At 46.7% G+C, this 13,875-nt stretch overlaps 1 protein-coding gene across 1 annotated transcript; it reads left to right on the top strand.

Moving 5' to 3' along the window:
• Positions 1–799: 799 nt before the first annotated feature.
• Positions 800–2,071, top strand: LOC135215793 (basic salivary proline-rich protein 2-like). Its single transcript, XM_064250743.1, has 2 exons — positions 800–899; positions 1,014–2,071. The coding sequence occupies exons 1-2, from the start codon at positions 800–802 to the stop codon at positions 2,069–2,071; spliced, it is 1,158 nt and encodes a 385-aa protein (XP_064106813.1).
• Positions 2,072–13,875: the final 11,804 nt, after the last annotated feature.

The raw sequence follows: 13,875 nt of genomic DNA, 5'->3' as shown, positions 1-13,875 counted from the left end.
ATTCAGCCCATGGAGGGAACAATCCTCCTCAGAGGCTGCTTCCCCGGAGGAAGGCAGGTCTCCTGCCAGGCTGGGGAAGCGGGCCTGAGTATGGGGACCCACCACAGAGGCTAAAAGGCCCAAAGGATTCCGATCCTCTCCAGCCCATGGAGGGACAATCCTCCTCAGAGGCTGCTTCCCCGGAGGAAGGCAGGTTTCCTGCCCAGGCTGGGGAAAGCGGGCCTTGAGGATGGACCCACCACAGGGGCTAAAGGCCAAAGGATCCAGATCCTATCCAGCCCATGGAGGGAACAATCCTCCTCAGATGCTGCTTCCCGGAGGAAGGCAGGTTTCCTGCCAGGCTGGGGAAGAAGCGGGCCTGAGGATGGACCCACCAATGGGGCTAAAGGCCAAAGGATTCCGATCCTCTCCAGCCATGGTTAGGGAACAATCCTTCTCAGAGCTAGCTTGCTTCCCCGGAGGAAGGAACAGGTCTGCCTGCCAGGCTGGTGGGGGAAGCGGGCCTGAGGATGGACCCACCCACCACAGAGGCCTCCAAAGGCCAAAGGATTCCGACCTCTCCAGCCCATGGAGGGGAACAATCCTCCTCAGAGGCTCCGTTTCCTTCCCCGGAGGAAGGCATGGTTTCCTGCCAGGCTGGGGCCAGCGGGCCTGAGGATGGACCCACCACAGGGGTTAAGGCCAAAGGATCCCAGATCCTATCCAGCCCATGGAGGGAACAATCCTCCTCAGAGGCTGCTTCCCCAAAGGAGGAAGGCAGGTTCTCCTGGCCAGGCTGGGGAAGGCGGGCGGCCTGAGTATGGACCCACCACAGAGGGCTAAAGGCCAAAAGGATTCCGATCCTCTCCAGCCCATGGAGGGGAAACAATTCCTCCCAGAGGCTGCTTCCCCGGAGGAAGGCAGGTTTCCGCAAGGCGGGGAAGCGGGGCCCTGAGGAATGGACCCACCACAGGGCTAAAGGCCAAAGGATCCAGAAAGCCTATCCAGCCCATGGAGGGAACAATCCTCCTCAGGGGCTGATTCCCCCGGAAGGAAGGCAGGTTTTCCTGCCAGGGCTGGGGAAGCGGGCCCTGAGGATGGACCCACCACTGGGCTAAAGGCCAAAGGATTCCCGGATCCTCTCCAGCCCATGGAGGGAACAATCCTTCTCAAGCTGCTTCCCCCCCGGAGGAAGCAGGTTCCTCCGGCCAGGCTGGGGAAGCGGGGCCTGAGGATGGACCCACCACTGGGGCCTAAAGGCCAAAGGATCCAGATCCTATCGCCCAGGAGGAGGGAACAATCCTCCTCAGAGGCTGCTTCCCCGGAGGAAGGGCAGGGTCTCCTTCCAGGCTTGGGGCGGGAAACCGGGCCTGAGGATGGACCCAACCACAGGAGGCTAAAGGCCCAAAGGGATCCAGGATCCTATCCAGCCCATGGGAGGGAAACAAATCCTCCTCAGAGGCTGCCTTTTCCCCCCGGAGGAAGGCAGGTTTTCCTCCAGGCTGGGGAAACGGGCCTGAGGATTGGACCCCACCACAGGAGGGCTAAAGGGCCCCAAAGGATCCCGATCCTATCCAGCCCAATGGAGGGGAACAATCCCTCCTCAAGGGCTGCTTCCCCGGAGGAAGGCCGGTTTCCTCCAGGCCTGCGGGGAAACGGGCCTGAGGATGGACCCACCACGGAGGCTACAGGCCAAAGGGATTCCAGATCATATCCAGCCATGGAGGGAACCCAATCCCCTCCAGAGGATACTTCCCCGGAGGAAGGCAGGTCTCCTGCCAGGCTGGGGGAAAACGGGCCTGAGGATGGACCCACCACAGAGGCTACAGGCCAAAGGATCCAGATTCCTATCCGCCCATGGAGGGAACAATCCTCACCAAGGGCTGCTTCCCCCGGAGGAAGGCAGGTTCCTCTCCTGGCCCAAGGGGGGGAAGGGGAAAAAAAAAAAACGGGCCTGAGGATTGGACCCCACCCCAGAGGCAAAGGCCAAAGGATCCCGATCCCTATCCAGCCCAGGAGGGAACAATCCTCCTCAGAGGCTGCTTCCCGGAGGAAGGCAGGTCCTCCCTGCCAGGCTGGGGAAATGGCCTGAGGATGGACCCACCACGAGGATAAAGGCCAAAGGATTCCGATCCTCTTCCAGCCCAGGGAGGGAACATCCTCCTCAGGACTGCTTCCCCGGAGGAAAGGCAGGTCTCCTGCCGGGCTTGGGTAAGCGGGCCTGAGGATGGACCCACCACAGAGGCTAAAGGCAAAGGATCCCGATCCTATCCAAGCCCATGGAGGGAACCAAATCCTCCTCAGAGGTGCCCCTTCCCCCCGGAGGAAGGCAAGGTTTCCGGCCAGGTGGGGGAAAACGGGCCTGAGGATGGGACCCACCACAGAGGCTAAAGGCCAAAGGATTCCGAATCCTATCCAGCACATGGGAGGGAAACCAATCCTCCTCAGAGGCTGCTTCCCCGGAGGAAGGGCAGGTCTCCTGCCGGCTGGGGAAAAATGGGCCCTGAGGAATGGACCCACCACAGAAGGCTAAAGGCCAAAGGATTCCCGATCCTCCCAGGCCCATGGAGGGAACTAGCCTCCCTCAGAGGCTGCTTTTCCCCGGAGGAAAGGCGTCTCCTGCCGGATGGGTAAGCGGGCCTGAGGATGGAACCCACCACAGAGGCTAAAGGCCAAAGGATTTCCGATCCCTCTCCAGCCCATTGGAGGGAACAATCCCCCTCAGAGACTGCTTTCCCCGGGAGGAAGGCAGGTCTCCGCCAGGCTGGGGAAATGGGGGGGGGCCTTGAGGATGGACCCACCAAACAGAGGCTAAAAGGCCAAAGGATTCTGAATCCTCTCCAGCCCAAATGGAGGGAACTAATCCACCTCAGAGGCTGCTTCCCCGGAGGAAAGGCCAGGTCTCCTGCCAGGCTGGGGAAGCGGGCCTGAGGATGGACCCACCACGGAGGCTAAAGGCCAAAGGATTCCGATCCTTCTCCAGCCCAAGGGAGGGAACAATCCTCCTAAGAGACTGCTTCCCCGGAGGAAGGCAGGTCTCCTGTCAGGCCTGGGGAAAGGGCCTGAGGATGGACCCCCACAGAGGCTAAAGGCCAAAGGATTCTGATCCTTCTCCCAAAAGCCCCATGGAGGGGAAAAAAATCCTATCAGGAGACGCTTCCCCCCGGAGGAAGGCAGGTTTCCTTGCCAGGCGGGGGAAGTGGGCCTGAGGATTGGACCCCCACCACCAGGCTAAAGGCCAAAGGATTCGATCCTCTCCCGCCCATTGTGGGAACAATCCTCCTCCGGCTGCTTTCCCCGGAGGAAGGCAGGTTTCCTGCCAGGCTGGGGAAGCGGGCCGAGGATTGGACCCACCTCAGAGGCTAAAGGCCAAAGGATTCCGAGCCTCTCCAGCCCCATGGGGGAACAATCCTCCTCAGATGCTGCTTCCCCGGAGGAAGGCGGTTTCCTGCCCAGGCTGGGGAAACGGGCCTTGAGGAAATGACCCAACCACAGAGGCTAAAGGGCCAAAGGATCAGATCCTATCCAGCCCATGGAGGGAACAATCCTCAGAGGCTGCTTCCCCGGAGGGAAGGCAGGTCTCCTGCCATGCTGGGGAAATGGGCCTTAGGATGGAAACCCCACAGAGGCTAAATGCAAAGGATTCCGATCCCTCTCCAGCCCATGGAGGGAAACCTATCCTCCGCAGAAAGGCTGGCTTCTCCGGAGGAAGGGGCAGTCTCCTGCCAGGCTGGGGAAGCGGGCCTGAGGATGGACCCACCACGGAGGCCTAAAGGCCAAAGGATTCCGATCCTCTCCACCCAGATGGTAGGGAACAATCCTCCTCCAGACACTGCTTCCCCCCCCGAGGAAGCAGGTTTCTTGCCAGGCTGGGGAAATGGGCCTGAGGATGGACCCACCACAGAGGCTAAAGGCCAAAAGGATTCCGATCCTCTCCGCCCATGGAGGGGAACAATCCTCCGCAGAGGATGCTTGCTTCGGAGGAAGGGCGGTTTCTTGCCAGGATTGGGGAAATGGGCCTGAGGATGGAACCCACCACAGAGGCCTAAAAGGGCCAAAGGATTCCGATCCCTCTCCACCCGTGGAGGGAACAATCCTCCCAGAGACTGATTCCCCGGGGAGGAAGCAGGCCTGCCAGGCTGGGGAAGTGGGCCTGAGGATGGACCCACCCCAGGCTAAAGGCCAAAGATTTCCGATCCTTCCTAGCCATGGAGGAACAATCCTCCTCAGAGACTGCTTCCCGGAGGAAAGCAGGTCTCCTGCCAGGCTGGGGAAGCGGGCCTGAGGATGGGACCCACCACGGAGGCTAAAGGCAAAAGGGATTCCGATTCCTCTCCCAGCCCATGGAGGGAACAATCCTCCTCAGACACGCTTCCCCGGAGGAAGGCAGGTTTCTTGCCATTTTGGCTGGGGAAATGGGCCTGAGGATGGACCCACCACAGAGGCTAAAGGCCAAAGGATTCCGATCCTCCTCAGCTATGGAGGAAAATTATTCCTCCTCAGAGGCGGCCTTCCCCGGAGGAAGGCAGGTTTCCTGCCAGGCTGGGGGAAAGGTTGGGGCCTGATGATGGCCCCCCACAGGGGCTAAATGGCCAAAGGGATTCGATCCTCTCCAGCCCATGGAGGGAAAACAACCTCCTCAAGGCTGCTTCCCTTAGGAGGCAGGTTTTCCGGCCAGCTGGGGAAGCGGGCCGAGGATGGACCCACCTCAGAGGCTAAAGGCCAAAGGATTCTGATGGCCTCTCCAGCCCTGGGAACAAAAATCCCTCCTCAGAGGCTGCTCCCCGGAGGGAAGGCAGGTTTCCTGCCAGGCTGGGGAAGCGGGCCTGAGGAGGACCCACCACAGAGGCTAAGGCCAAAGGATTCCGATCCTCGCCAGCCCATGGAGGAACAATCCTCATCAGAGGCTGCTTCCCCGGAGGAAGGCAGGTTTCCTGCCAGGCTGGGGAAGGCGGGCCAGGGATTGGAAACCCACCACAGAGGCTAAAGGCCAAAGGATCAGATCCCAATCCAGCCTGGAGGGAAACATCCTCCTCAGAGATGCTTCCCCGGAGGTAAGGCAGGTCCTCCTGCCAGGCTGGGAAGCGGGCCTGAGGATGGACCCACCACAGAGGCTAAAGGCCAAAGGATTCCGATCCTCTCCAGCCCATGGAGGAAACATCCTCCTCAGGGCTGCTTCCCCGGAGGAAGGAGGTCTCCTGCCAGGCTGGGAAGAGGCCTGAGGAGGACCCACCACAGGGGCTAAAGGCCAAAGGATTTCCGGATCCTCTCCAGCCCATGGAGGGAACATCCTTTTCCTCTAGAGGCTGCTTCCCCGGAGGAAGGCAGGTTTTCCTGCCAGGCTGGGGAAAGGGCCTGAGGATGGCCCACCCACAGGATAAAGGCCAAAGGATTCCGATCCTCTCCAGCCCATGGAGGAACTTATCCTCCTCAGAGGCTGCTTGCCCCCCGAGGAAGGCCAGGTTTCCTGCCAGGCTGGGGAAGGTGGGCCTGAGGGTGGACCCACCACAGAGGCCTAAAGGGGCCAAAGGATTCCGATCCTCTCCCCAGCCACCCATTGGAGGGAACAATCCTCCTCCAAGAGGCTGCTTCCCGCGGAGGAAGGCCGGTTTCCTCCAGGCTGGGGAAGTGGGCCTGAGGATGGACCCACCACAGAGGCTAAAGTGCAAAGGATCGATCCTCTCCAGCCCATGGAGGGAACAATCCTCCTCAGAGGCTGCTTCCCCGGAGGAAGGCAGGTCTCCTGCCAGGCTGGGGAAGCGGGCCTGAGGATGGACCCACCACAGAGGCTAAAGGCCAAAGGATTCCGATCCTCTCCAGCCCATGGAGGGAACAATCCTCCTCAGAGGCTGCTTCCCCGGAGGAAGGCAGGTTTCCTGCCAGGCTGGGGAAGCGGGCCTGAGGATGGACCCACCACAGAGGCTAAAGGCCAAAGGATTCCGATCCTCTCCAGCCCATGGAGGGAACAATCCTCCTCAGAGGCTGCTTCCCGGAGGAAGGCAGGTTTCCTGCCAGGCTGGGGAAGTGGGCCTGAGGATGGACCCACCACAGAGGCTAAAGGCCAAAGGATTCCGATCCTCTCCAGCCCATGGAGGGAACAATCCTCCTCAGAGGCTGCTTCCCCGGAGGAAGGCAGGTCTCCTGCCAGGCTGGGGAAGCGGGCCTGAGGATGGACCCACCACAGAGGCTAAAGGCCAAAGGATTCCGATCCTCTCCAGCCCATGGAGGGAACAATCCTCCTCAGAGGCTGCTTCCCCGGAGGAAGGCAGGTTTCCTGCCAGGCTGGGGAAGCGGGCAGAAGGATGGACCCACCACAGAGGCTAAAGGCCAAAGGATTCCGATCCTCTCCAGCCCATGGAGGGAACAATCCTCCTCAGAGGCTGCTTCCCCGGAGGAAGGCAGGTTTCCTGCCAGGCTGGGGAAGCGGGCCTGAGGATGGACCCACCACAGAGGCTAAAGGCCAAAGGATTCCGATCCTCTCCAGCCCATGGAGGGAACAATCCTCCTCAGAGGCTGCTTCCCCGGAGGAAGTGTTGTGGTTGTCTTTATTTTTTTTTTTAATTCTCTTCGTTATGTTGCGTGGCGTACTTACTAGTTCTTATTCTACTTCTTCTTCTAGTTCACTTCGTTGTTACGGGTAATGTTTGAAAGGTATCTGTTATATGGGCTAACCTTCATTTCTCACTTGTTACGGTTGAGTTTTCTTCTCCTCGTTAGGAACATTTAGTTTATTTTACTCTTTTCACTAACGTCTCTCAGGAGGAAATTTATATGTTTAAAACATGGGTTGGATATCTTTTGGGAAACTGGGCAAGTTAAACACCTCTTCATAAAAATTACTTATAATTAGAATAAGGTATGAAGTTCAAATCACTACACGGGAACAGAGTGAGAAGGAACACAGCCTCCCCGTATAAGGTCTTGGTTCTTGACTGAGTTTCTCTAGCACTTCAAATGAAGTTTCGACCTAACTACTTCAATTAGCTCCTCTTCAAATGTCCTTTAGGACACCTCCTACTTCTTCATGAATGGCTTTCATTACTTCCGGTGCCACCTCTAGACTCGTCTGATTGGTTTCGTCCCTCGACGGTAACCACCCACTGAAGGAGTCAAAGTTCAACTTTTCTGGTGAGGTTAGCACCTTACTGTTTAGGAAACAAGTGCCAAGTTTTCGTCTGGTTTACGAAACTGCTATTCGTGCAATCTTATGCTGCACACATCTAAATCCTTTTCTACCTTCACTTCTGGTAGATCCTTCATCACTCTACTTTCACTATATATTCTACCAGTGGTTTTCCTAACTAAGTTTTCCCTAGCTATTTCTAGACAGACTCTTGTTGTTTCCTAACAACACTCGGCCACCTACTGGCAGTGACCTCAATGCCTAAAAAAAATTATAAAAAATGATTATATATAATAAAATACAATGTTGAAATAAATCAAAAATGGTTATATACATATACAATAATGCTAGTATAATTAGTTACTTGAAGGCAATTTTTCAGTAAAGACTTAATGGTGTTGAGTTTGTTAACAACTAACACTCTGACAATACATATGAAAGCAACTATGGTGAGTGCTAACAAAAACAATATTTATCATGGACATGATAGGGGAAATGGTCCAGTCTTGTACATATGGAAAATTGATTAGCTGCTTCAAGTTTGTTAAATGACTCTAACTCAAGTTTGGATAATTTGAAATCCTTGACATTATCATTATTATTGATATGGCTAGATAAATTTAAGGTATAAGAAGCAAAAATGGTAGGCTTGTAGTACAAATAATTCAATAACTACTTCACAAGATGTCAAAGGATTTTATGTTGTTAATATTATCTGAGATTGATTATTCCTACAAGTGACCTTAGCTGTTACTTGATTCTGTGAAAACACTACCATTTCATCATACAAAATTTGAGCTTTGAAATCAGGACTGTAAGGGATATACTCACAGTTATTCTCACCATTTCTGTCATTAATTAAATCATCAATGCAATACAACTTGTTAAGTGGCTGATAAAAGCCCTGTATATTACAAACAAAACGTGATTAGTTTCTAGCATGATACAATCATCAAAATCTTTGTCACTTAGTTTTCACCAACAGAAGTGAATTTTGTTGCAATGCAAAATGTACTATGCCTTGGTTCAAAACAATTGACTTGTTGTTTACTAGCATTGGAAAAGGGTAAATGGAAATTAAGTTATTAACTTCATTATTGTTAAATGGTATCACCAACACAATGTGATCAGAAACCCTTTTTACACTAATCAAGCTATAGTAAGTAAGAACATCTTGCACCAGCGGTTTGAAAGTGATGATCTAACATAACATTTTTTTTCCAATTACAAGGTGCAAACTCACTAGATGATGAGGTATGGTGATAATATGTTTTTAACGGCTAACATTACTGCATTTAACAGTTCCTTATAATTCAACAAAAAGGTTTCTGTTTCAAATAACAGCTTAGTCACATATTGTGACTTGTTTAAGTCATTTATCTCTGTAGTAATATTCTGAGCCATACTATTTACAAAGTCCTTTAGTTTAACAATCAAATTCTGGTTCTTGTTAGTTGCATCAATGACTTTAGTCATGATGGTACTTCGCTCTGCGGCCACATTTCTAATTTTTCTATTCTAGCCCTATCTTTATCTACATCACCATCAGTAGCTACACCAAACAAAGTGTTTAAGGCCGTGCCAATGAATGGCAACAATGACCTTTTGTTAATTCTCTTGGGTAACACTTGACTAATATCATCCCTAAGCTTAATAAAAGAATTGAATTGTCGGTTATTAGACATGAGACTTTCAATGTTTTCCATTAAACCATTAAGCTCTTGTTGCTGTTCGTCTACGGTTGTAATGTTGATGGTTACAACCGCTATGTCGTGTATCATCTTCACATGACCATGTTCTTTTAGGATTGCTCCCTTCTTGATTTGCAAGAGGGAGATGCAGATATCGCTCACCATGAGCCATAGTGAAATTCCATTCCTGCAAATATATTTCTAAGCAGTAAACCTTCCTATAAAACAATGTGATTGACCTGTTGCACTTGGTCTATCTTTTCCTTAAATTGTATCTCGGAGTCACTAATGCTGATGAAGTATGGGAATCATTTACGTTACTGTTTTCCTTACTACTTGACTCTTTAAATCTTTAAATTCTTTAAATGTTCTTCTGACCAAATGTCGGAATGTACTATTTTAATATGGTTCCAATGTGCAACAGTTTCACTTAAAGTTGATTCATGCATTAGCTTAAATTTATTTAACTTTAATCTTTCTATTACTCTATATGGACCTTGAAATTTAGGACTTACTTCAAACATTAGGTCCTTCAACTTTGTGATTAAGCACATATACTTGTTGACCTATTTTTAATTCTGGGACTGTTGATTTCTTATTTTGTAATACTTACTAGACTTTTGATGTAACTCTTCAATCGAGCCCTTGTGCCTTTTACGGTCTCGAACGTCCGTCTTGTTTTCCATGCAACGTAGTCTTAGTAATTATAAGTATGTCTTGGTGGAGTTGCTTCGTCAATAAGGTATTTGGCCTTCTTTCTGATAACCATATAAACAGAAGTGGGGTTTTTCCCCAATAGATTCATTTACAGTGTTATTAATAGTGAACTGTACGTCTTCAAGCATTAAGTCCCAATCTTCAGTCTGTGGAGTTACTAAAGTTTTCAGTACATCCTTTATCTTACGATTTGTTCTCTCAACTGCTCCATTAGAGCTTGGTTTATAAGCTGTAACCTGACACTTGTTAATTTCATAAAACTCACACAATTTCTTCAAAATGTCACTAGTAAATTCTCCTGTATTATCAGATAATAATGTTTGAGGGCATGAATGTCTAGTAATTATTCTAGATTTCAGAGCTTCTGCTACAGTAGTTGCTTCTCTGTTTCTGACAGGAATGATCTCAACATATCTAGTCAAGTAATCTATGAAAACTAAAATCTGACGATTACCTCTAGTTGTGTTTGGAAATGGACCTACAAAATCCATTGAAACTACTTGAAACGGAGTTAAATCTGATGGATATTTCTCAAGAGGGGCTTTTACATTAACGTTACTCTTGTGTACGTTACAGATATGACAATTTCAACAAATCTTTTAGCATCTTCATTGCAATTCGGCCAAAAATAGTTTCTAGTGACCGTTCTACATGTTTTCTTTATTCCAGGATGTCCTGACAACTTGTAAGAGTGTGTTAGTTCTAATACTTCTTTGGTTAGTGTGTTAGGTACATACAAACGTGAACAAGCATTCGGTTCATCTGATGTTTTTATAGAATTCCATTAATTAACTGAAATTCAGACCTGATTTCATCCTCATTTTGCATTAATTTACCCACTATTTTTTCTAATGTTAGCATCTTTTTGCTGTTCGATCTGAACTCTTTCTAAATCTAGATCTATGATCTGACAACTAAAACAGAAAGTATTAGTTGTGATTTGTTTCTCGTTTTCTTCTTGCGACCTTGACAAAGCATCTGCAATAGCGTTATATCTTCCTGGGATATATCTAAATTCTGGGGCAAATTCTAATACACTTATGAACCATCTGTTAAACTTCATATTATTTGTGAACGCTCTTTTCTTAAACAGATCACAAATAGGTTTGTGATCTGTAAGCACATTGACTTTATGTCCTATAGCAACATATGCCTAAACTTACGTAATCCCCAATAAAGAGCTAAGCACTCTCGTTCGGTAGTGCTATAATTTCTTTCTGCAGCATTCAAAACTCTACTTGCATAATATACTGCTCTCATTCTGGTTTTTCCTTGTTGCATTAAAACTGCACCTACACCTGTACTAGAAGCATCGCAGGCTAAGTAAAATTCTTTTGAGAAAATCTGGATACACTAAAATGGATTTCTTGTCATCATTTTCCTTGAGCGTTTGGAAAGCTCTTTCATGTTCTGGCTTCCATTCATAAATTACATCCTTCTTTGTTAAATCTGTTAATGGTTTGGCTATAGTGGCAAATCCCTTAATAAAAGGGCGGTAATAGCCAACCATCCCTAAGAATCTTCTTAAGGCTTTCAAGTTACTTGGGGCTGGATATTTTGCAATTGTTTGACTTTATTTTAAACCTTCCTTGCATACGCAGTCCATTTTCACTGATGACATGTCCTAAATATTCTAAGGATTTCATCATGAATTGACATTTCTTAATCTTTATCTTTAATCCTGCACTCTTTTGTCTTTCTAACACTGTTTCTAATGTCTTAAAGTGACTATCCAAGTCCTTACTAGAAATGACTACATCATCTAGGTATACTGAAACATCCTCTATGTCTCCTAAAATTTGGAGCATTATTCGAGTAAATGTTAGTGGGGCTGATGTAAGACCAAAGGGCATGACTTCAAACTGTAAATGTTCCTTATGAGTACTAAAAGCTGTTAATGGGCTTGGATTCTTCGTCTAAAGGTACTTGCCAATAATCCACTAAGCAAGTCTAGTGACGTAAATATCTTTGCTCCACCTAATTGAGCTAACATATCATTTATAAACTGGCATTGGCATCCTATCTGGAATGGTGTGTGAATTTAATTTCCGATAATCTATTACCATTCTCCAAGTGCCATCTTTCTTTGGAACTAATAAGAGAGGTGAATTATATGGTGATTTAGAAGGTACTATTACACCATCTTGTTTCATTTCTTCAATTAACTGATCTACGATCGGCCGTTGACTGATTGGCAACTTATAGTTAGGGATATAAAATGGTTTAGTTCCATCTTGTATTAAAATCTTATGTTGCAAAGTATCTGTTCTGCCTAACTTATCTCCTTCTAAGGCAATGACATCTCTATACTTTCCAATATTTGTAATAGTTTAACTCTATTCTGAGGAAAGTCTGTATTATTTACTTCTTTATTTAGAATTGAACTCGGTTCTGTGCTAGAGAAGAATGCTTTTTCACTTAGTGTTAGTAAAGGATTATTCACTACAATTCCTGTACAAAATTCTATACAGGTCTTAGTATTAGTCTTTTGTCTGAAAAATTCTGGACGTATGTCTCACAGTTATTACCTTTCACGTGAACTAGAGAATTGTCCATCCTAACAAAGTCAGGCAAGTTTTCATTAGTTAGCATTACGTCTTTTTCATGCAAGTCTTCGTCTGCTTTAGCCCTAAGACAAACCTTGGTTAGACATTGCGGGTACACAAAACTACTTCTCTATTAAGCATAAATGTGACAGTATGGTCATCTGCAGTACTGATTAAACCATATTTCTTCGTCATCCTCGGTTACTTCTCTGAGAAATAACAGACATCTGTTTCATTCGAATTTTCATCCAGTAGTATTGATGAGTTTAATTCACCCTTATTTATTGTTCCTAATAACAGGACTTCATTGATATATTTTTTCTTCTTTATTTTCATCTATTATAAGATATGTACAATCAATTTCTGATTCATCTTCATACATTTGTTCGCATGCATTAATATGTTCCGCGGCAATAAATTGTTCAGGGCAATAATTGTTCAGCTGCGTAAATTTGTTCAGAGTCAAAGCTCTGTTCAGAAGTCTGAGTATCAAGGCTTGCATTGTTAATATTATTTATTTGTGCACAATCTATCATAGAATCCTTCCTGGCTAAGGACATTTCTTGTAAGTTATTATTTCTACCACTTATTCCACTTTATCTGTGCTAGCATTATTATCCATCTTAGTTTCTGGATGTTCGCTTCTCTAGAAGATGTCGTCTCAGATAAATTGATCAGATTTATGCAAGACTTTCTTTCTTCTAGCTGAAAACAAACATTTTCTCTATTTCTGCGTGGTAAATTTATTTTATTTTCTCCACAATCTAACATTATTCTACATCTCCGCATAACCTTATATGAAAACGGCGCTTGCGTAGGATAAAAACCTTTCTTCTAATAATACAAATACTTCCTTAAAAGTTTTGTCTAAAATCTCTATGTCCAGTGTGACATTGCCTAGCGCCCTTATTTGTTTTCCGGCTATTCCTTTATAATTCTACCAGGACATTGTATTTCTATATCTGCAAAGCCTAAATGTTTTGTTAATGTTTGTTTATCTATTATATTTACTGTACTGCCTGTATCTAAAAGGATTGAGCATGGTTTATTATTAATTCTGGTTTGGATGATAGGTAAATCTTCTTGGCATATTTCTTTATCCTTTACTGAAAAATACTATCTCCTTATTTACTTCAAAAGGAAACTTGAATTTATCTTCCTGACCTACCGTAACTATTTCATTCTCATTTTCTACTGGTAAGGAAGCTTTCTTGTGTATTACCCCACCCTCTTCTGTAATTGTCCACTGAGTCTGATTATTATTTTTGGAGTGTATTACTTTGGGCATTATGGTTAGTATTGGTATTTCTGAACCAACAATTTTGTGTTAGATGACCTGTTCCTATTACAATGAGAACAATACCTTGGTTGCCTACAATTCTGAGTTGTGTGGTTGGAATAACCACAATTTGCACAATTTTGTTCCTGCTTGTTATTTTGTGTTTTATTATCTCCGGAGCTCTGACTGTGGTTGGCTGAATGAATTTGGATTATTATTGTTTGGATTTCCTCTATACTGTGAGGCCTATTTTTACTATTCTTGTTTGCTTGGAAAAATTTCCCATTACTATACTTTGGATTATTCTTAGGATCTTGTTTTCCCCCCTGTTGTCTATGCTTGATATTTCTAGATCTGTCTGGGACACTATCTGTCTTTTTTCTTTCCCTGGAAATTATTTCTATTCCTATTAGGGTTTCCATTATTTACAAAACCTGTAAATTCTTTTGCCAGATTTAGTCCCTTTTTACACATTTCCTTTTCCATAAATCTTAAAGCTGCTAGACTATCCTGCTTAGGATCAGATCCTGTTTCTTAAAG

This window comes from Macrobrachium nipponense, chromosome 5, assembly GCF_015104395.2.
Source record: "Macrobrachium nipponense isolate FS-2020 chromosome 5, ASM1510439v2, whole genome shotgun sequence".
NCBI classification, from domain to species: Eukaryota; Metazoa; Arthropoda; class Malacostraca; order Decapoda; family Palaemonidae; genus Macrobrachium; species Macrobrachium nipponense.
The sequence above is the reverse complement of the archived record's forward strand: the minus strand, read 5'-3'. Positions and strand labels throughout refer to the sequence as shown.

Bases quoted from the DNA above. Each gene is read 5' to 3' on its own strand.
- LOC135215793 (XM_064250743.1), top strand. From the start codon at position 800: ATGGACCCACCACAGAGGGCTAAAGGCCAAAAGGATTCCGATCCTCTC. The intron at 900-1,013 runs GCAGGTTTCCGC...AATCCTCCTCAG, and splicing joins GGCTGCTTCCCCGGAGGAAG to GGGCTGATTCCCCCGGAAGG.